Source organism: Carassius gibelio, chromosome A15, assembly GCF_023724105.1.
Source record: "Carassius gibelio isolate Cgi1373 ecotype wild population from Czech Republic chromosome A15, carGib1.2-hapl.c, whole genome shotgun sequence".
Classification (NCBI taxonomy): Eukaryota; Metazoa; Chordata; class Actinopteri; order Cypriniformes; family Cyprinidae; genus Carassius; species Carassius gibelio.
In genome coordinates this window covers 8,415,078-8,437,745 of record NC_068385.1, presented here as the reverse complement: position 1 = coordinate 8,437,745, position 22,668 = coordinate 8,415,078, and the positions used below count along the sequence as shown (strand labels likewise).

The window sequence follows — 22,668 nt, the reverse complement described above, 5'->3', positions numbered from 1 at the left end:
CGGGGCTGAACGCAGCCCAGGTATGTTTTCTTCTGTCCTGATGTGAGAGTTATGAGAGTTGCCCGCTCCAATATGGCGGCGACGTTGACGTGCGGCCAATGAGGCGTCTAGGTATTTATATGTCTATGCTTCCGACTACACCTGACACAACGCCCGCCCAATCACATTACCTCATTAATATTCATGAGCCATTCCGTGCGCTTATTCGCCAACTAACTATCGCTCACGCACAAGCGTCTGCCGTTCAGCGAATCAGATAACCCGACTGGGCGAACGTCCGGTTGCGTAATTAATATTCATGAGACAACCCCTTGTTGCTGGAAACAGGTCTTTCACAAGCGTCGACCAGAGTCTAAAACTAAACTGTTTCATCATGGACTTCGATCTGAGCGAAGGTACACTGCTGCAAAGCTGACTTAACACTTTATTGTTGAATTAAATCAAGAAACGCTGTTTTTATTCACTCTCTCTGCTTCTCCAGCTGTTGGAGATGATGAGGTGAAGAAGTCGGACGGCAAACAGGTGGAAGGGATCTTTGGGGTTGGAAAGAAGGATAAAGACAAAGGAAAGAGCAAAGACAAGGTAAACATGTTTATTCATAATAATCGAATCAGGAAAACACAATGACAGAAGCTTCTTGTAGATACATCTGTGTTGTGATTCAATGGTTGTCATCAATATTGATAACAACAACATCTTATGAGTGTTACACTTGACCAGGTGAACAGGAAGTGGAAAATATCCGATAGATCGATTTGTTTTTTTTTCTTCAGAGTCATGATAAGGATAAACACAAAGAACACAAAGATAAAGAACATAAGCACAAAGATAAGGAACATAAAGGCAAAGACAAGAAGAAGAAGAAGGACAAGGAACACAAGAAGAAGAGCGGTGGCAAGTCCTCGTCTTCCTCCAGCGATTCGGTAATTATTATGACTTTTTTAAAAATGCAATCTGAAGGTATCAAGGTTTGGATCAGGAGTGTGTCATTGTTATATATTAGCATCATGTCTGTGAGGGCTGAGGACAGACTGTGATCATTAATGAAGGCAGCAGGGTTGGGCTTCAGAAACGCTGTGATAGTGGCGTCTCGTAAAACCGCTTGACCTCCAGGTGTGGTCCATCTGAGACATGATTCTTCAGGGGCTCCTGGAAACTTAAGCTGTGATTCATTCCCGTCCCACACAGCAAACCAGCAGCTAGACGTCACTTATCACACAGATATCACACATTTGGAGACACACCTGCTGAGGAATTTCCAAGAAAATTTTATTTAGACACCGAGGGATAGGATCTCTGTGGAAACACACTCAACAATACACTTGAGCTCTGTTGTAAGCAAAACAATAACCTGTTTAATGAGTATAGATAAGGACAGTGAGGGGAAAGCCACTGTAACACACCCACTTCTATATGCAAAATAATTCAAAGAGATTATTATTTTTATTTATTAAAGATGATTCTTTTTTTTTTTTTAATACAATTATTTTTTAGAATATACTACATTTTATTTATATATGTACTGTATATTTTAATAAATAATATTATGAAAAAAAAACTAAAATGCGTTTATATATAATTTATATGTATAAATTATTTTATTTTTATTTAAAGCAATAACTCTTCAAAAATGTGAATTTTTTTAATACATTTAAATTTATCATATATTATTTTATTTATCCTTAAATCAGTTACACTACAAAAATATTAATTTTGTCTCTTTTTTTATTGAATTACATTTTATTATATATTAATTTATCATTAAAGCAATAACTCCTGAAAATGTTCAATTTCTCTTTTAATCTTTTTCATTTTATTTATTTGAGTTTTATTTTATTAACTTTTTTTATTTAATGTACAGTTTTGTCATCATTTACTCACCCTCATGTCAAGAAAAAAATCAACCGTTTGGAATAAAAGATATACATTTCTGAAGGTTTTTTATTAATACTATTATTTTATATATATGTTTTATTATTATTAAATAATATCCAAAAAAAGTGTATTTCAGCAGAGCTTGTATAATAAGGGTTTAGGTTCAGTAGGATTCTTGTAAGAATCTAAAGGTTAATATTTGTCTCTCTCTCTCTTTTTTTGTAGGACTGAAGCAAGACTGAAGATCCATCAGATACCTCCGGAAACATAATGTAATAAAATTATTATATGATTCTTATAAATGCAATCAATCTCTAGAAGTTTTCATTAAGTTATTGAGCTGTAATTGCAAACTTCCACAAGGTGGCGCTACTTACATGTCAAATCTCCAATGAAACACTTCTAAAGAGCACTATCAGCTATTTTTGTAAAACTGTTTGCTGGTTTAATAAATTCTGATGTTTGAAATGTGTATATATATATATATAGTCTCATATTAACTTTCGGTGGTTGCTGGTTAGAGAACTATTAGTGATTTTATAAATCTTGGCCGGTTTGATGCACAAATACAAGCCATATTTGAATAAATATATGTGTTTAGCAATCATTCATCAAGCATTCAACACAAATTCATTGATATATATTGTCAGAACCATGCATTATCTAGTAAATTAGGTTAATTCTCCATGATTTTCACCATGACCAATCAACTCTTAATAGTATCTTTTTCTAAACAGCACACTTATGCAAATGCATGGTTGATTTTGAAGGTTTCAGCACCGATCTGTCTTGTTTGAGCACGATTTGTTTGCTAATTCATCTATGTTTGAGCATGGCACAGATAATTCATCTGAATCGCAGGCTGCTTCCAAACACTGTTTTGGATGTTTATTGCTGAGCTGAAGACAACTGCAAGCCAGAGATAAGAGAAGAGGGCGATATTTCTCTCTGTCCATCAGACTGTGACAGTCTTTCTCTCTTATTCTGTGCCAAATGCACCATGGTGCAATTATTTTTCATCCACCCCCTGTCAATCTTTCACATGCATATTTCATCAAACGCACTCAAGATGCTGAAAGGAGGAATTTGGCTTGTTTCGTCCGTTTGTGATGTTCGGTGCGGTCGGGTCAGAGATCTGAACATCAGCAGAAACCTCTGCACGTTTCTCACAGAAGAGGGATGTACATGCAAATAAGTTTGATTTAGTGAGGAGTGTGTGAGGAGTTACTTAGCCGTAGTTTGAGGACAGACAAAAGAACTAAATCAGACAAAGTCAGGTTAAATTACGTCCAGGGAAAAATTTTAAACTGCACATAAAATAAATGTTGAATTCTTTAAGGGTTAATAGTCATTATTATATTGCAAGTTATGGGTGTATTTTGAGAACAGTGTAAAATAAATAAGTAATGTACTATAACAGTAGGAAAATAGAAGAGTAAATAATAAAAGGAAAGCAATTCTAATGTAGTCATTATGTTTACGTTATTTATTATTTTATTTTTTGAACTTTATTTGCAGTATTTTTTCTATGTATTTATTTGTTCATACATTTTTTTTACACCTATTAGACTTTTTTAAAACATTTTTTTCATATTTTCTTCATTTTTAAATCTATTTGCAATAAAATTATTTTGTTTTATTTAAATTTTTATATTTTTTATATCACAATTTATTGTCATATTTATTAATTTCCTGAAATTTACATATTTATTTTAATTAAATTTAGTCATTTATTTTATTACTTATTTCCTTTATTATTTTCTATATTTACTTTTAATTTATTTCAGTTTTTAACTTTTATATTCTTTTATTTGTACATAATTGTACCCTTATAGTTTATTTCCACATGTAATTAAATCAAGATTAATTTATACATTTGGTTTTTTTATAAAAAAAAAATAGAAATGCTATTTTAACATAGATAGTAACAGTATGTGTGTTTGGCTTGTTCTGGATAACAGACAGGTGTTTTATTGAGTCTATCTCTAAACAGGTTTATTGATCAGTTATTTTATTGAATGTGTAACTATCTAATTAGGAGTGTAATGACTGTACAATACTGAAAACTATAATATAATGCATCTACAGGAAAATTAAGAACATTTAATATTTTTACTTATTCTCACAAATATAGTATAACTTGTTTGTATGGTGTACAAAATAAATATGATATACGATATAATATAAACGCGTAAACCTCTTGAAAGGACACTTTAAAAACTGCCTCATTACAAAAACTGGTTTATAAATGAGCCAAATAATGCCACAATTAAAATGTTAAAATCTTTGTTTAAAAATATAAATCCGTTTATCTAAAAACACTAAAAGTCATTCAATAGATGGAAACAATTTTCTTCTTTTCCCGTCTGTTCACTTTCGTGTCATTCCTGCGCGCACCTGACGCGCGGTCACACCGGGGCGCGGCGCCGCAGTGCGCGCGCTGTCACCTTTTCGCGCCAGAGGAGGGCACAGTTACCTCGCGCGTGGACTGGCGTCAGCGGTCTCCAGGCAACAGGCCATCCGTCAGTCAGTCAGGTTTCTCAGTCGGAGCGGAGAGAGGCGGCAGCGGCGTCGGTCATGGCCCTCTCACGGATCCGGTGCTCGTTTGTCTGGTTCACCGTGAACGGCGTGTGAACACACCTCTGTATTGTGCTGAAGAACTGAACCGGACGCCCTGGTACCGACCAAACCGGACGCGTTCACGCGGATCCCGACGCGAACGAGTACTCTGAGGGGATTTTACGCGCCGATTTAATTTCACTAGTTTTTTAGTTTTACATGTAACATTAATCGTTGAAATATATATAAAAAATGCTTTTGATTTTATTAATGTGTTTGATTTTAAGAAACAATTACTTTCCCACCCCCAAACTACTGGAGAAAATCTGACTGACTTTGAACTTCATAACGCAACGACTTTCTCGCGGAAAAATGCTGAAATTTCATAATTCTGATCTATGGATTGCTTGGCTGGTCTTCATTTGTGTTAATGGTAAGTTTTATTATTATTATTATTATTGTTATTATTCATGTACGCTTGCTTTTTCATTTCTTATTTATGCCGCGAATCGTTTTGTGTACTACCGTTAGTACATGTGACGTCACCCAGTCTTATATTTACAAGAAATGTAAACAGAGTTTGGGGTGTAGTTCAACATTGGAGGTGTTTGAGAAGCTTTGACAGCTGTCATGTGAAGATGTGACCTTTTTGCGTAACGTTATATCTCTCTGTGTGTGTTACACACCAAACATCCTCATCAAATGTAGTGAAATAACTGAAAAATCTGTACACGTATACACACCTATTCTGCTGCTGGTTGATTGCTTGCACATTTTTGCCACCCAAAATCAAGTCTCCTTTATTTATATAACGCTTTATAAAACTCAGATTGTGTCAAAGCAGATTTAACAGTGTCAGACAGGAAGATAGTTTGTCAATAATGTGAGAGGATGATAACAAAGAGTCATTTTTTCAGCTGAAGTGCAGCTGTTGTGTGTGTGATCTGAACAACAATAAGCCTGATGCTGAGAAATTGTGAGTGGGTCATGATCATGGATGGGAAGCGGAGACATGGGGCCGAGGACTGATGGATGAACGGGCCAGACAGCACAGGTCTGAGAGCCGTAATCCAACCAGATTATGAAGAGCACTGCTCCACGTGACGCTTGTGACAGTCAGATGCACGTACACTTACACACACACTCGCATACTTTCATTGTACCATCCTCTGTGGGATTCAGGTGATATTTGTTTGCAAGGTAGCTCTGGGATTGCATGTTCATCTAGATCAGCATATTGGATGCATCTGGTCCTTCAGTTCTTTGGAATTTCAAAAGGCTCTGTTAAACCCATTTGAAGTCTATTTTTCAGAATAGATCAAGAGTAGAGTTAATGCAAAACATTGTCTGCATCTGAATATGCATTCATCCCTAGTTGTACAGTATGCAGTAAGCAACTCTTTTTGCATGGGAGTACACATTATAGTAAAAGCAAACAAATCAGGTCTGCCATTAAAGGTATCTTTACACATCTGAGTAAAAGCTGCTCAAAATTCAGTGTAAAGACACATAAAAGCCAATTAAATAATGCATGCTCAGATCCAAATTGCTGTGGAAAAGCATTTATGCCACCTCTGAGAAGCATTTAATAGTCTACGTTAAGACACCTAAGCTCATTGCCACTTCAGAAGCGTTTCTGTACCGCCTTTGGAATGTAAATTTGGCATTAAAGTTCATTCTGCACAATGATTTTTGCACAATGCAGCTTCCCTTAAAAACCAAACCAAACTGAAACTTTAAGACTTTACCGTCCACTTAGATTTCATTTTGTTTTTACATAGATTTTGTTGTCGAATAGGTTTCCCAAACCAAGACTGTATTGTTTGTACACACTTTATTGTAATTTTTTTTAACTTTCAGAAAGCAGCTTTACACAATTAGATGCTATTAAAGTGAAATATTGTTTGATATAATAATACTGCACAGTGGACGTTAAGAGAGAGTGATTATTAATATAAACGCTTTACATATAACTGCCCAGAACTGTGTATTTTATTACCAATATAAGTGCTGATCAGTGCTATTTTAGTAAGATTGAAGTAGTGTTATATTTTTTCATTACTTTTAGAGTTTTATTTAAAAATATAAATGTAATTAAAGTTTTTTTAACTTTTGTTTTTATTTTTATTTTTTTTATTTTTCATTCTTTTTTTAAAAAATTTTATTCCAGTTGTGGTTTTAGTTACTTTAGTGCTTCAAGTTGAAATAAATATAAAATAGATGTGTTTCTTTGGCAACTAGTGGGAAAAAAGTTTTTATTTTATTTCATTTACAGTTTATTTCACATAATATTATGAAAATATTTATGGTTTTAGTTTTAATTGTAATAAGCGTCACTTTGAGAATGATGCTTAGTCTTGCAAAAAATGTAACTTTTTTTTGTACCATTCACTTTGGCATTGGCCTAATTCAGTCTCTAAGTAACATCGTTCCTCTCTCTGTAAAGCATGTTGACATTAAACAGATGAGATAACAGCGCTGGATGTGTGCGTCAGTTCAGACAGCTCTCATTAATACATGCATGTTTGTGATAGCGTTTGCTAGTACATCCTTGTAGGGACTCCACTGAACAAATACACAGCGTTGTCATCTCCGGCGCATGGGTCCATTTACAGAGCACTTCCAGGTGTTTAGTTCTGTTCAGGAGCGGCTCCTTGAGTGAGATTCACTTAAACTGTGGTTTTAAAGTGTCATGAGAGCCGGGGCAATGGGTCGGGTTCTGGTGAGACCCTGTGTTTTTGGCTGTGTGTGTGGCTTTATGGATGTTGTTGTCAGAAGCTGGGGCGTCTTCCAGAACTCGCTGTGTTTCCTGCGCCGCTGTCACTGTCAGTTTAGAGACATGTCCCTGCACATGATCACCGCATCTTCGGTCATTAATTTTGCATCTTCTGCCATTAGGAAATGGCCAGGCAGCACGAAGGAAGGGCCACGGAGAGGCACCTCAAGGGCATGTGAGGGAAAAATGCTAGACTGAACTTTAAAAAGAAAAGTAGATAGATTGATGGAGACTGAGTTATGCACTGCCACTGACCAAGTTGTCATCTGAGGCCTGAGCTGAAATGAATGATTTGTTGCAGTGTTTTGAAGGAGAGAGAGAGAGAGAGAGAGAGAAGGATGGAGGTTTCTCTGTGCTTGAGTAATCATTGTATCGCTCTGCCTCAGGCTTCAGGAACCACAGAACCGAACTGATCAATTCTGCCAATTAAAGTTCATCTGAAGCGGTGCTGCACTTTTTGACCCTGCGCTGAATGCAACTTCACTTGAAAATCAAACAAAACTAAATTAACATAAAAATTGATTTCTTATATAAAGTTTGCAGATTGTTTCTCAAGGATAGGAATAAAGTTGAATTAGGGCGATTTTCTTATTATTTATTTTTTAGCAGTAATTTTGTCTGATTTGAGTTTAATATCTGCTTTTATAAAATGTATTAGCAGTTTAGTTATTCCAAAATTATTTTGGAAAATTTATATGGCGAATATCGCTTAATATGGTTTTTGCTGAACTCTTTCTGAGCGCAGTTTCTATTAAATCATTTTAAAGAAATCCTCATCAAGTTAAGGTAAGTTTAAACTGATTACTGGAAAAGTTAATTGATCAAACAATGTGGGAACCCTGGTTAGAGACAGTTCTACTTAGTATTATTTATATACAATTTATATAGTATTTAATAATATTTAGTTTTATTTTAGTAATTTTGTTATGTGCTTTTTCAATTTGTAATTTTAATATTTTTATTATAATTATAAGTCTTTTTATTATAACTATTATTTATATTGGAATTAATTTTTATTTTAGTTTTAATAATTTTTTGGTAATATAATAGTTTACAATAATAAAGAATATTATTTAATAAATTTAGTACAATTTTTCTTATCAGTTATTTGATTTTATTTCAGCTTTATTTTAATTAATAAAAAATAAAGCATTTGTTGATTAGGAACCATTTAAATATGCAATGATCATATCAGCATAATCCTGTGGTTTCTTTCTTGAGTCACTTTTTAGCACTGCAAAAAAGGCCATATGCAAAAAAAATAATAATTTTGGGCATTTGCCCCTTTCCCTTTTGTGTTTAAATAAGTGAGGGTGAAAATGATGATGATGATGCCAATATTAGTGCTTTTTTTCCCTTGATTTCCTTTTTCCTGCTCAAAAGCGGAGCAGCTGGAATGTGCAGAGGACAGATGGAAGTTTCCACCTCGATTATCTTCAGCTAAAAATATCCACTCAAAAATTAAATGACCATTGGGACTGCTAGCAAAGTGCCTGAGAGAGAAAGAGACGGGATAGGACGACTGCCGTCCTTGGGTTTAGGGACGAGGAATGAATAAATGATATGAGATTTATGAGCGAGATAGAGTCACCTTCAAGAGACGTGAGGTCAGCAGCGGGCTAGAGGTCGAACCACAACACATCTCACCAGATTCCTGCTAAAACACCTCTCGCTAGATCAGTGATTCTCAACGGGTGCTTCATGACCCAAAAAAAAGACTGCAGGGAAAGACGTGTACCAAAACCGTTTAGACAGCAAAAGAACTAAGACATCAATATGAGGGTCACTAACTTTTCAAACTGCTTGAAATACTGGCTGTATTACTATTTATTTATTTTTGAATTTTTTGATGTGTTTTGGAAATCCTGTATAAATGTTGTACTTTTTGTGTTGGCCCTCCCATTGACCCCCGTTGGTTTCCATGCAATATGCCAAAAATCAACACTGTGCAACTTGTTTTACTTGTATTTACTTGCATCTCGGTTTGCAAAAGTAATTACAAATAATCATGACAACAATAAAAAAAAACATTTATTTTGTGTCTGCAGCTCCTTTTGAACACTTATGTGAGTCAAATTGACCCCAAACATAATAGAAATAATAGATGGTAATTACTCAGTTTCTCTCATATTTTATATATTTTTAGTCTCTAACAAGCTACAATACAGGTTTTCTGTTTTTACATGAACATGTTTACATTTTTGACTGTCAGTTTTTGGCAAATTGCATTCATTGCATATAAATTGCAATTTGACCCTTAAAATAAAAGTTTTATCAAATTTTTGAACACAACGGGAGCATTAATATTAGTAGTGGCATAACTTTACTCTGTCTAAAGTTGACTTTCACAAAGAAATGGCTCTAAATGAACTGACTTTCAAGTGGAGTAGCTCTCTCTGGAGATGATATCCTCTCTTCAACTTTTCTCTATTCAACAGTGTTTTTAAAGAAGAATCAGAGACAGATCAGAGACTCAATGAGCTGAACAAAGCAGCAGATATTCAGTGATACCAGAGGAAGAAATCACTTTTTCCTTTGTACTTTTATCTCTCTGAGAGCTGGTCCTCAGACTAAATTGTTCAAGTCAACAGAGATTTGAGTCTATTTCAAGTCAAAGTTAGTCTATCTTTGGGAAATCTATCTTTGTATGCCAGTTTAAAATACAGAAACAAATAATAATACATTATATTTGTAGACTGAGTCCTTCTAGAAGCAGCAGCAGCATCTCTTTGTTCAATGAATGGACGAATGGTGAACAGATCAAAAAACCTGCTTGAAAACTATTGTCATTTTGAAATTCAAATCTTAAGTTTTTAGGTCTATTTGCACTGTAGTTAATAATATTTAATGATTTGAACTAGTGAAAATATTCTGTGCAAATACTCATATTTAATATGAAAAATTTATCCTTAAAGAAAACACACACACACACACACTAGATATTGTTTGTAGAAAGTGATTATGTGGGTGTGATTGCAGAGGCTGATATAGATCAATAGGTCAGAGGTGTGTGTGTGTGTGTGTGTGTGTGTGTGTGTGCATGCACGCCCTGTAACACTGGTAGCCCCAGAGTCCAGTAATTCACAACAAAGATCTTCTCAATCCCATTCTCTCAGTTTCTCATTTTCTCTTGCAACCATCATTATTGTCTAATTTTTTTCCTGTGCTTTTGTTATATTGGATATTTCTTCTCTGTAGGAGAAAAAAGTTTGTTTGGAAAAAAAAGTGTGCAAAAATCCCTACAATTTGTTGGTAGTTGCCAGCTTTGAGATCTGTTTACAGCATATTTAATTACATTTTAGATTTGATTTAAAATATTTTAAATGTTCCATGTGTAACTAGATTTGTGCACAAAATAAGTTTGGGTTTTCCCATACAAACATCCAGAATGCTAGGGATTTGTAGATTTGCATTTTCATTCAGTCCATCCAACATTTTTTGTTCAGACCAATTATATGTGACGTGCATAATCTTCTACTTGGCTGAAATGTGAAGTTTACTCTTTTTTAAAACATTCAGTTTTTGTCAAAAGTTGTAGTATTTAAACTGTAAAGCTACTTTACAGTTAACATAATCATGCACTAACACAGTTTTTCATTCTGTTATTGATTTGATTTGTGTGAAAATATTGATGAAAACTACATTTTTACACATTCTGAATCTGAACAAAATATGAGATATTTTTCCTGCAAAAAATTCCAATTCCAAATTGTAATGTTGAATCGGACTATTTGCTGTTTTCATTCAGACCACATTTATAAAAATCTCTTTAGGCTACTTTACTATTTTAGAAACCTTTCTGTTCTTGTCAAATAGTACTACTTTAACTGTAAAGTTATTTAAAACATAGTTTTGTTTGTTACAGTCATTTTATGGTTTACATTGGCGTTGTTTAAAAAAAAACGTTGCTAGCTTAACAACACGTAGTTCTATCAGAATGTCACCAGTCAGTTTTGCGTGTCTGTGATTATGTGGGCTTTAAAATAACAGCAGATGTCTGGCTCCTCATGAGCAAAAGCATTTTCTTCCCGTCCTATCTTGCTGTAGTATTTACACCTTCTCTCTCTATCACAGGGAATCAATATCTGGCCTCAGAGAGCGCTTTAACATGAAAACTGTGTGTAATCAATAGACATTACTGATTTAAATGGATGCTTAGTGCAGGTGGACGCATGTCTGTTCTGTTGTATCTTTGTTGCTTTGCAGGAGAATGTGCTTTTATTCTGGTGTGTAGGAGTCACGTTTACTGTTATTGTTTGGATTGCTTTTGAAACTCTAGAGGAGAAAACTATGTGGTCCTTTTCTCAGGAGTCTCTTTTAAGAAGCATAAGTCTGTATTTGCTTCCATTTTGATCTGATTGCTGTCTAGGAGAAACAAATTAGATGTTAAAGAGATCTCATTTTGTGCCTTTGATAAGGGCATTTCTAATATTTCTAATATTTGTAACTAAAAGAGTTGAATCACTGATTGAATCAGTGTGTTTGAATAAATTGGCCGAATGAATGATTCATTGAATCACTTTATTATGATAGTCACCTATTTCATTCCTAAATGAATCAGTGTGTTGAAACGAATCGGTTGAATGAATGATTTAATGACTCACTAGTCAGTTGTTGAGTTCCTTAATAAATTAGTACCTGGGAATGAATCGTTTGAGTGAGTGATTCTTTGACTCACTCATAATGACTTATTTAGTTTAAATGAATCTAAATGTTTTAACGAATCAGTCTCACATATACTGATAGTCACCTGTTTTGTACTTTTAATAACTTACCGGAAATAAAATAAAAAGTTTCAGCTAGTTTAGTTATAGCTCATTTCAGTTTAAGTTGAAGTGCTACAACTAAATAAACTAAAAACTAAGACTTTTAATAGATAACTAATTTTGAGTCTAACTCAAAATATTAACAAAAACTGTAATAATAACTGTACTAATCTGCTGTCTCCACCTGTTTGTGTGTTCGGGTGGAGTCACAACATCTCCAAATATCTGCCATCGCTGCAGACTAGAGCTTTCTGTCTGAGTAACCTCTTGATTTATGCCGAGACAGATTCATAACTCTGTTTCTCTCCACCATATGGAATCTGAAACAGCAGAAGATCATCTGTGCTGTCAGATCTGTCGCTCCCTCTTCAATCTGTTCATACTGACACAGAAAGAGCGGATGCAGGAACCGGATGGCTCATTTCTTACTGAAGACGTTTAGAGATTGCAGCTGAGGCTTGATGGAATATCTGAAATTCATCTCAGCTCGAAAGAGAAAGAAAAGCTAGAGCGATTTTACTTCAACTGACTGAATTGTCACTACCCTTAAAAATGTGTGAATTGGTTGGATAAATTAATAATGGACTCAAGATAGTGAGGATTTAATAAGTGTCTTAGAATTAATCATTTTAGTGAATTGATTCATGCATAATGATTGTGAATCATTTAATTCCTAAATGAATGAGTGTGTTTGAACAAATTGGTTGAATCAGTGATTCATTGACTCACTTATAATCGGCTAAAAGAATGATGATAGTCACTTGTTGAACCAGTTTGTTAGAACGAATCGGTTACATGAATCATTTAATGAATCACTTATAATGTGAGTCACTTGTTTTATTCCTGAATGAAATCAGTGTGTTTGAATGAATCACATGCATGAACGATTCTCTGACTGACTCATGATAGTCATTTGTTTCATTCCTGAATGAACCAGTTTGTTAGAACGATTCGGTTACATGAATCATTTAATGAATCACTTATAATGTGAGTCACATGTTTCATTCCTGAATGAATCAGTGTGTTTGAACAGATCGGTTGACTGAATGATTCACTGCATCACTCATAGTGATAGTCACTTGTTTTGTTTCCGAATGAATCAGTGGATTTTAACAAATGGATAATTCACAGACTCGCTCATAAGGAGAGTCACTTGTTGCATTCGAATCTGCTGAGTGAATGATTCATTGACTCACTCATAATGATAGTCACTTAGAATTATTCCTGATGTGAATCAGTGCATTCAAACAAATCTGGCGAATGACTCACTCACTCACTGACTCATATAGTTATTTGTTTAGTTACTGAATCTTCAGTTACACTATCTTAGAACTAATCATGTGAGTGATTAGATAATTAATTCACAAACAGTCACTCGTCTCTTTCCTGAGTACATTTTCCTGAATAGGAATTTTGAATAGTTTGATGACTTTGTGTGTAATCTACCTATTACCTAACTGACTATTGCATTAAATAAAATATCTATTTTCTTTCAGTTTTCATATCATATAGCTCCTTTAAATCTGAAAACAGAACATTTACTTCTAGGAAATATAACGTATTAGTCACGTTGACTGTGAATAGAGCTTTAAACACATTGAAATCAAAGAAAAAGGCTATTAGCTGTAGGTCATTTGTCTTCACATATTCTCGAGGAACCCGCCTGTAGGACGTGAAGCATCTTAAACCAACCGTTTTACCAGATAATTCTCTCCTGTTTCTGTCTCTCAACTACACACACGTTTACACATTGCAATCAAATTCAAAACACCTCTTCGTCACGTTGACATTCCAGCCCTAGAGTTGAACCGAAATGGATCATATGAGCCGAGATCATTCAGGAGATAATGAAAGATGTAATGACACACACACACAGAGCTCTGATCCTGCACGGAAAGGCTTTTTATAAGTAGATCCAGGCTTTAGTGACGTGTGTGAGTGTGTGTAAGATAAGAATGATAGTTTGTAAAACAGAGAAGTGCTCCTCTGTGTATTTGGGCCAAATCTTCTGCTAAAACAGGCTGAGCTGAGCAGATTAGTGGCCAGTGATTTTATAGATTTATAGATTATGGATCATTTTTGGATTTGACATATCAGTCAGACAGCCGTCACATTGATCTACCGCTCACTCTGTCTCTATTTGTCCATCGTTATATCTTCTTATTATCTCTATTCAGTTGACTTTTATACAGTAAACTAATCACTACATCTGACTATGTGCATTAGTGTTCAAATTGTTGCGGTCTTTTAATGTGGAAAGAAGTATCTTATGCTTGCCAAGTCTACATTTATTGAATAAAAATATCGTTAAATCAGGATTATCATTAAATATTATTATAATTACAAAGTAACTGTTTTTGCATTTGTTTGGTTAATAAAAGTTCTATATTTTATATATAGGTTAAAGTGAGTTGTTGTATTTTGTTGTTGCATTCAAGCAGTTGACACCGAACTGCTGCTAATTTGAAAGTGAAAGTAAAATGTGCACAATGTTTTTAAGCTATTTAAGAGTGAAGGAAAGCAAGGAAAAGAGGGACTGGCTAATATATTAGGGTTTTATATATATTTGCAGAATTTTACATGTCTGTATTGTCACTTGTATTTAAATTCTGACCCAAAACTTTTTAATGGCAGAGTGTACTTACGTAATAAATCAAATAAATAGCTTTATTTTAACACACCTACCCGGTTCTAAATGGTGTAAATCTCTCTCTATCATTAGTGTTTTTCTTCTTTTCATTCATTCATCACCACTAAAGCTGTACGGTGCTGTTAATGACGGCTCTTTATCTTCATTTGTTCTCCCCAAACTGTCCATCTTATGTAATTAATGCTGTTTTCTCGTCGGCTACATCAGAGTAAACATCAGTGACAAACTGCTCTCGTTTCCAACAGCGTTTAGAGACAGATCTAACACAGACAGAAGTGCAGCAGATCTGGGAGGTTTTCAGTTTGTTTCACTGGACTTTCATTCAAGAACTCGTCTCGATCCCTCTACGGTAAAAACGGACAGTGATGAATGTTTTTTTGGACCCGTAACCCATCTCGCTCAATTCCCAACTCACATCCGTCCATGAATAGCCAGAAATTTCCTCTAGTTCACGGCTCCCTCGACTCACCAGTTTCTCTCACTTTCTCAAGTTCTTTTTTAATGTGATTTATACACTTTTGTAAGCAAGAAAGCGTCTCTCTGAGACCCTGCGACTCGTGTTCATGCATGCATTAGTCCGTTAATGAACACGCCGGTTAAACAATTAAATACAAAAATCAGCCGTTCCCCGAGCTCTGACTTCAAGACTTTACAACACACGACCGGAGCGTGAAACCTGATAATATAGATTCTGAATACGACTCGGAGAAAAGTGTGATAAAAGCCTGACTCCTCTTCAAATGATTACACGGCCTCACTCGATGATGAAATTGAGCTCAATTATAATTAATCCTGATTGAAATACTGCTGCAGGAATTAATGACACATTAGCATGAGGCATGTAGCGTACGGAGAAAGAGAGCGAGATCGAGCGCTGTCTACAGATAAGATAATATTTGATATGGACTTCCGCAGAATGGATTTGATCTTTCTGTGTACTTAATGTTAATGTTGCTTTTTAGCTCCAAACATTAGGATTACATAATTCCTCTGGTTTCTAGTGCTGTTGCTTTATTATGTGATCAGATGCATAATTTCACCTGCTGGACCATAAAACAGTGAACAATAATCACAATAAAAACCCTAACTAAAACTTTTCTTTCAGTGTTGGCGAGCTTAATCTCTCTTGTTTAGTTTTTTATTCAGTTGAGTTTATTCATTATTCATCATTTCACTTTATCCGCTTTGCTTTTTCCTCCGAATATTCAATTTCATCTGAATTAAGTTCACTTTCATTTAATATTTATTTGCTTCCGGCTGCAATTAAATGTTAAAGTGATCACATTAAATCAAGTCGCTTTAAAAAATCAGCACAAGAAAGTGTGCACAGGAAGTGATGTCATGCTGCTGCTGATCCTGTTTCCTGCTCAGTCTCATGTTTACTGATCGTTCTGTTTGTCTCACATCAGTGATTTGGTCTCAGGTGCGCTTCGGTTAAACGAGCATCAGCTGATGTGGTGAAAGATGTTTTCTTCAGGCTTGAGTTGTCCATTATATCATGCATTTTATTTAGTTACTTTCTATATTAGTAAGCCTCCACTACAGTAAAGGATTGTTTTCAACAGCCTCAAGTGGCTTATTGCTGAAACTAGCTGCTGTAAATACTGTAGCATTCTCCTCGAACCCTCAAACATTGCCATGCATTCTGTTCTGGAGCCGGTTTCTGTGGTGATGGTTGTTCTAGTGAAGGCTTTGGAGCCAGACACGGCTTGTGTGCTTTGTTCCAGTTTATTAGCATGTGAATACATCACTGCAGAAGAGTTTCCCTGAAACAACGAGCTCCCTGTTTGAGCGAACCTCATGCAGCTACTGCACTAAAGCTCTTCATGATGCTCGGACCGTAGGCTCTGTTTGATGTGTGCTTTTAAATTTGGGTTTTTATTGCTCTTTCAGTTCTCAAATCACTTTCCAGATATATTTACCTCACAATTGATTGGAATGATTGAGTTCACATAGTTTGAGACGTCTTCTTAAAACCAAGAGGAAACATGAGATTAACATTCTTTAGAGGTTGCTGAATATGTAAAAGACACCTGAGATTACGGATGGTGTTTTTGTAAGGAGAATAATCTTGTCCAATTTTAAATTAAGCATTAAATTAGCTTTTGTTTTACTTTATCTCCAGTACTCCTTTCTGTATTCTCTGTTCATAAGCACAGTCATGCAGTGCACACACATAGCAGAAAACACACTCGCTGGTAAATAATGCAGAATAGTGAAGTTTACTCCAGTGGGAAGGATTGTTATGGTTGTGTGTTTACTTCCTGTGTGAGTAAAGCGTAATCCGTAAGAGCAGCATGCAGCATTTATCCACGTAATCCACGCAAGACTTCAGAACAGCACACGGATTACACGTGTAAATTCTTCCTCTGCACGTCTGCTAACCTCTGAACCCTCCAGCATCAGTTTATCCTGCAGTGGAAAACCTGCTGTTTTATTCATCTTTACACTGACACACATGTGTTTTCACAAACCCAGTGAAGTACCAGTGTTTTTTTATTTACTTTGATTATTTTATTTGCATAATATTTTTCTTAATTATTCTATATTTTATTTTAAAGATTTAATTTAATTTTAATTTAGTTTCTATAATTGTTTTTTAATAGTAATTTTATTTTAAATGTAATATTTATTTATAAAATATTTGGAAAATTTGCTGTAATATTAATTCTTATAGGCAGTTTTCAGGAAAAGTAGCTTTATATTTGATTTGATTTGATTTGTATAATCATTTTTATTTTCAATTCGTCTCTATAATTGTACTTTTTTTTTTGTGTAATATATATATATATATATATATATATATATATATATATATATATATATATATGTGTATATGTATGTATATGTTTGTGTATAATAAAAAAAAAAATTCTTAAATTTTTTTTATTATGTTTAATTATTAAATTATGTCTATAAAATATATTTTTATTTATATATATATATATATATATATATATATATATATATATATATATGTCGATTTTTCTCTTTCACACATGTAGTCTCTTCTAATGGCTGTTTTAAGTCTCAGGAGATTAAAACAAATTAATACAATCAATATTCATAAGGGAAAACTAGTTTAAATGTGCGCTTGGTAATTTGTTCCTTATTTAAGAAGTTTTACAATTTAAGAAATTAATAGTACAAATAAAAATAAAAAAGTTGGTGGTTCATCAGAGTAAATCTTGAGCTGAAATAGTCAGAGATGATGCAGTTCTGTCTGAAATATCTAGGGATAAAGAGTTGCATTACAATCTCATCGTTGTTGATTGCTGTCTAAACCATCTGTTTGTGTAACATTTCATGTCCATCTATCACTTCATGACATTCAGCACAGAAATGAATTGGACATTCAGCAAATTCAGAATTTGTTGATAAATGCACAAGTGACCATGAAAAAATCCAGTCGCCTGAAAACACATGCTACATTCTACTCCTTTTAGAACTTTACTCACTGCATACTGTAACAGATACAGTACTATTTTATAAACCAGTTGTCTGACAAAGGGTGCTTTGTAGTTCAATCTGAGGAATAATCTGATATTAAGGAGATCTAATTCATGATTTGTTCACAAAGTGAAGTCAGCACCTACTGATGTGTGCTCCATCAGTGTATGGAATGTTCAGAGTCGCTGTAGCCATGGAAACAGACGTTCTTTTGTGCTGTTAGCAGCCATTGTTTGCCGCGGTGATGGGCTGGAATTCTTGCTAAAGTGAATCAGCGGCTGAAATTAGCTTTAGCGCCAGAGCAGACGGTCAAACGCACTGTAGTTACAGCAGCAAAGTGAGACGCCAGGAGAACAAACCTTCAAGATTAGCAGCGACCAAAAAAAAAAACACACAAATTGGAGGCGGTTCAGATGATTGAAAATGACAGAATGCACAAAAAAAGACAGAGTGACAGAAAGAAAGAAGCGTCTGCTGCCAAGAAGCGAGTGTTTTTCACCAGTCTGAGATCCTGACAGTGTTCAGCTCTGATCCAAACCCTGCTGTCTACAAAGGGCTCTGCCTAGAAAGACAGCATCCCAAAAGAAAAGACTCCATAGAAAAGAAGAGACTCCAGGCGTCACACACTGCTCACGTCCAGCACTCGAGACCTTATTCATAGTTTGGATTTTTTTTTGAGTTTGATGTTAGCAGATATGCATTTTATAATAATTGATTTGAATTTGAATACGCTGTTTAATTGATACTTTTGTTAGATTCATTTTAAGTTCATTTCTATGGTACCACACGAAGCACGTTGTTACAAAGTAACGGCTTTCCACTGATGGATGTGACAAAATAAAAATAAAACAATTAAAAGTGAGTTTTGAGTGAAAAAAAAGTTTTGTCTTACTATTTATTTGTTTTGTATAATTATATTTTTTTATTTCTTTATTTTACAAAAATAACATGAAATATTAAATAATGTACAAAAATATTTAAACTGAATATAAAATGATAAAGTTATAATTTTATTTATTAATTATGTTCTTTTTTACTTGTCTTGTAATGTTTACACAGCACAAATACAAACATAGCATTTATAAACCGAAGGTGTGTTGCACTTACAGCTTCATTGATAAAACCATCAAACTGTCAAGCTAGAGGATAAATGCACATGTAAAAACCACCAAACTCTGTTCCACACAATTTGTGAATTCGCAATGAAATAAATGAAGCACATTTTGAAGATGCTTCTGTTTGCATACAGTAAATACTGTTTATGTGTTGTGTAGTGAAAAAAGTTTGTGAATTATATCTACATGTGACCCTGGACCACAAATCCAGGGTCAATTTCTTTAAATTGAGATTTATACATCATCTGAAAGCTGGATAAATAATCTTTCCACTGATGTATGCTTTGTTAGGATCAGACAATATTTGAATCTGAGGGTGCAAAACAATCTAATTATTGATAAAATCGCCTTTAAAGTTGTCCAAATTAAGTTCTTAGCAATGCATATTGCGTATAGAAGGAAGAAGCCAAAGACAATGCAAGTTTGTTTTTTACACTGTTGGTATTTTCAGGTACTTTATAGTCAAAATAAAATAAATCCTATTTATCAAGTTTAGTTTATACAGAATTATTGGATTAAATGCAAAGAGTAGGTTTTCTCACGCAAAGTCTCTATTTTAGAAACAGATTCTATTTTCTGCGACGTCAACAACATAAAACTATGACAATTATAATCTAAGGTGCTGACTATTATCAGTGTTACATTGTCTAATGTGATTATGAATATTATATTGCGTGACATTTGTAGCCATACTGAAAGCAACGACCGAAAGTGTTCCTCAGATCTTGAAAATAAATTAAAGGGAAAATGTGTTAAAACTGCGATTTCAGTGAAACCGGTGTGTTCTGGTGTCAGAAACTGTAGAATGTTCTTTTGAGCTATATTAGACTAACACCGATTTTTTGACATGTTAATTAACTTGACAGTACAGAAACCAAACCTGATCAATAATGTCTGATTGTGTTGCTCACAGCGCTGGTTATTCTCTGGACAGCTGACAGGAAACACTCAATGCTCTGCGTCCACCGATGCCAGAGAACAGACTTAGACGCTTTGTTCATTGGCTGATGATTAGATGATGAACTGGGGGGTTGGGAAAATCTTAATTAGCTGTGCAATGAAGTGTGTGGAAAAATCAGTCAATATTTGGCTGGTGTTGATGTGTCGGGCTGTTCAGATATATTGTTTAGCTCAGTTGATGTTTCAAGACAGCAGTGGGATTAAGTGCAGAATTTGCTGAAGACTCATGGTTCTCTGGTTTATTTCATGTGATTCCAGCATTATTGTTAACTAAAATTATGAAAAATAAAATAAAAAACATTTAAATAAATTTGTGAAACACTATATAAATATTAAATAACCTAAACGTAAAAAAAATATATAAAATACTGAAATAAAATAAAATATAAATATTCATTTGAAAACCTGAACTTAAAAAGCTCAAACTTTAAAATGCAAAAACCTAAAATTAAAAACTGAAACTTTATTTAATCAACAAAAATAATAATATTTGAATAAAATACTGAAATAAAATAAAATATAAATATAAAATGAAAAATTTTTATCTTAAAAACTCAAACTTAAAAAAAAAATACATTGAACTATAATACTGAAATAAAATAAAATATTAATATTAATTGAAAAAATATTAACTTAAAAACATAAACTTAATAAAAAACATTTAACTAAAATACTGAAATAAAATAAAATATAAATAAAATTGTGAGACAATATATAAATATTAAATGAAAAACCTAAACTTAATATAACCTAAAAGATATAAAATACTGAAATAAAATAAAATATTAATATTAAATGAAAAACCTGAGCTCAAACTTTAAAAAAGAAAAATTATGTTAAAAACTTAAAAATATTAAATAAAGGTTAAAAGAAGTTTAACTGTTTCCTTGGCAACTAACTGAAATAAAATAAGTTGAAGTTGAAGTAATAAAATCACTAAAACTAAAATAATAATAAAGGCAATATATATATATATATTTATTTATATAAAATAAAAACAGAAAATCTAAAAATAAATATAATTAAAAATATTAATAAATAATAAAATAGTATTAAAAGAATAATAAAGAATCACTGGACCCTCTCATTTGAGTTTCAGACAGTGTTGAGATTTGTCATGATATGTGTGATCAAACATTAATCTCAATTATATGATACCAATCAATAAACATATGATCTCAAACATTTTTCATCAAATTTCCCCCAAAACAAACGATCTGAGCTGCTCCATATTCATATTCAGCTCTTATACTCTTACTGTATGATAACCACAGACACCTTTTGATTCTATGAATGATTTGAGAAACGTCTAACACTGCTGAGAACTCAATGAAGTCTCAGTGTGTGTTTGTGCATGCTGATGAGTCAGTAATCAGCTCAATTACTATCATTTTACAGCGTGTTAGAAGTATGCAAACACGTCTGCTGTGTTCAGACACTGAACAGTTACAGTCTGAAGCTCATAAAGTCACTGTTAGCTCAAGGACAGACGCTTTTGCTGCTGTTTCCTCCTCAAAAACACATGTAATCTCACATGTCGTGAGCGTTTGTCCGTGTTGTCGTCTGTTTGCCATCTGATGCAGAACTGACCGAGTCCCATTTCAGAGAGAGACAGAAAGAGATTGAGTCCAGAGTAATCCTGACCATCTGCTGTCTTCCTCTCTGACTCCAAGTGTCCATCCTTGACCGCCTCATCCATCTAAAGCCCCGCTCTACCTTTAACTGTTTTATTGCCCCAGTCTCCTCCTCTGATGCCCACAGCCATGTTGTCCCATCCGACAAATGCCCCAATTTCAGATTGATCGAAGCATACATTTAAGATCATAAATGCATGAAGTAAAACAATGCAAACATTGAATGTAATAACAGTCTAAATCTGCTAAATGAATAACTAAATGCACCTCCTCTCTGCATTCCCAGCATGCATCTGTCCCCCGAGCAGAGGCTGGGTGAATCTGAGCTCTCTGATTGGCTGAAGTGTGTAGAATTAGACTGAGACATACACTCTCTCTCTCTCACAAACACACACACGCACACACACACACACACACACACACACACACACACACTCTTTCTCTCTGAAGGTCTGTTATGAAATATTTCTGTTCTCTTAAGGGTTCGAATGGCTATCTACTTTATTGTGCCCAAAGGATTTTTACTTATACACTTCAAAACATGCATAATACATTTTCACTCTAACAAATCCATAAATAAATAAGGTCCAGATAAATAATTTAGCACAATATCACAATAAAGGCATGAAAAATGATTGAAAACCAATAGAAATACAATTTTAAACATCATAATGCATTAAAACATCACTAGAAACACACTGCCAATATATTACAATTTGTTTATTACTAAAATTATTTACTCAGTTTAATTTAGTTAATAATTTAGTTTATAATTAAACCAGTTTTATTTTAGTATCATTAAGAAACTATTATCATTGTAACATGTCAGCCTGTACAGTTTTTGTTATTTTAGTACATTATAAAAAAAACAAAAAAAAACATA

At 33.9% G+C, this 22,668-nt stretch overlaps 2 protein-coding genes across 2 annotated transcripts in view; both read left to right on the top strand.

Moving 5' to 3' along the window:
• The first annotated feature begins 229 nt into the window (after positions 1-229).
• LOC128029023 (uncharacterized) lies at positions 230-2,344 on the top strand. Its single transcript, XM_052616468.1, has 4 exons — positions 230-395; positions 482-582; positions 774-923; positions 2,101-2,344. Exons 1-4 carry the CDS (start codon positions 299-301, stop codon positions 2,104-2,106), a joined length of 354 nt encoding a protein of 117 aa, XP_052472428.1. The 5' UTR covers positions 230-298; the 3' UTR covers positions 2,107-2,344.
• Positions 2,345-4,316: 1,972 nt separating this feature from the next.
• LOC128028598 (immunoglobulin superfamily member 11-like) overlaps positions 4,317-22,668 on the top strand; it is a 53,969-nt gene continuing 35,617 nt past the window's right edge. The window contains exon 1 of the mRNA XM_052615863.1: positions 4,317-4,867. Within this exon, the coding sequence (XP_052471823.1) occupies positions 4,807-4,867 (61 nt within the window). The 5' untranslated portion in view covers positions 4,317-4,806. The remainder of the gene's footprint in view (positions 4,868-22,668) is intronic.

Bases quoted from the DNA above. Each gene is read 5' to 3' on its own strand.
- LOC128029023 (XM_052616468.1), top strand. From the start codon at position 299: ATGAGACAACCCCTTGTTGCTGGAAACAGGTCTTTCACAAGCGTCGAC. The intron at 396-481 runs GTACACTGCTGC...CTGCTTCTCCAG, and splicing joins GGACTTCGATCTGAGCGAAG to CTGTTGGAGATGATGAGGTG. The intron at 583-773 runs GTAAACATGTTT...TTTTTTCTTCAG, and splicing joins AAGGAAAGAGCAAAGACAAG to AGTCATGATAAGGATAAACA.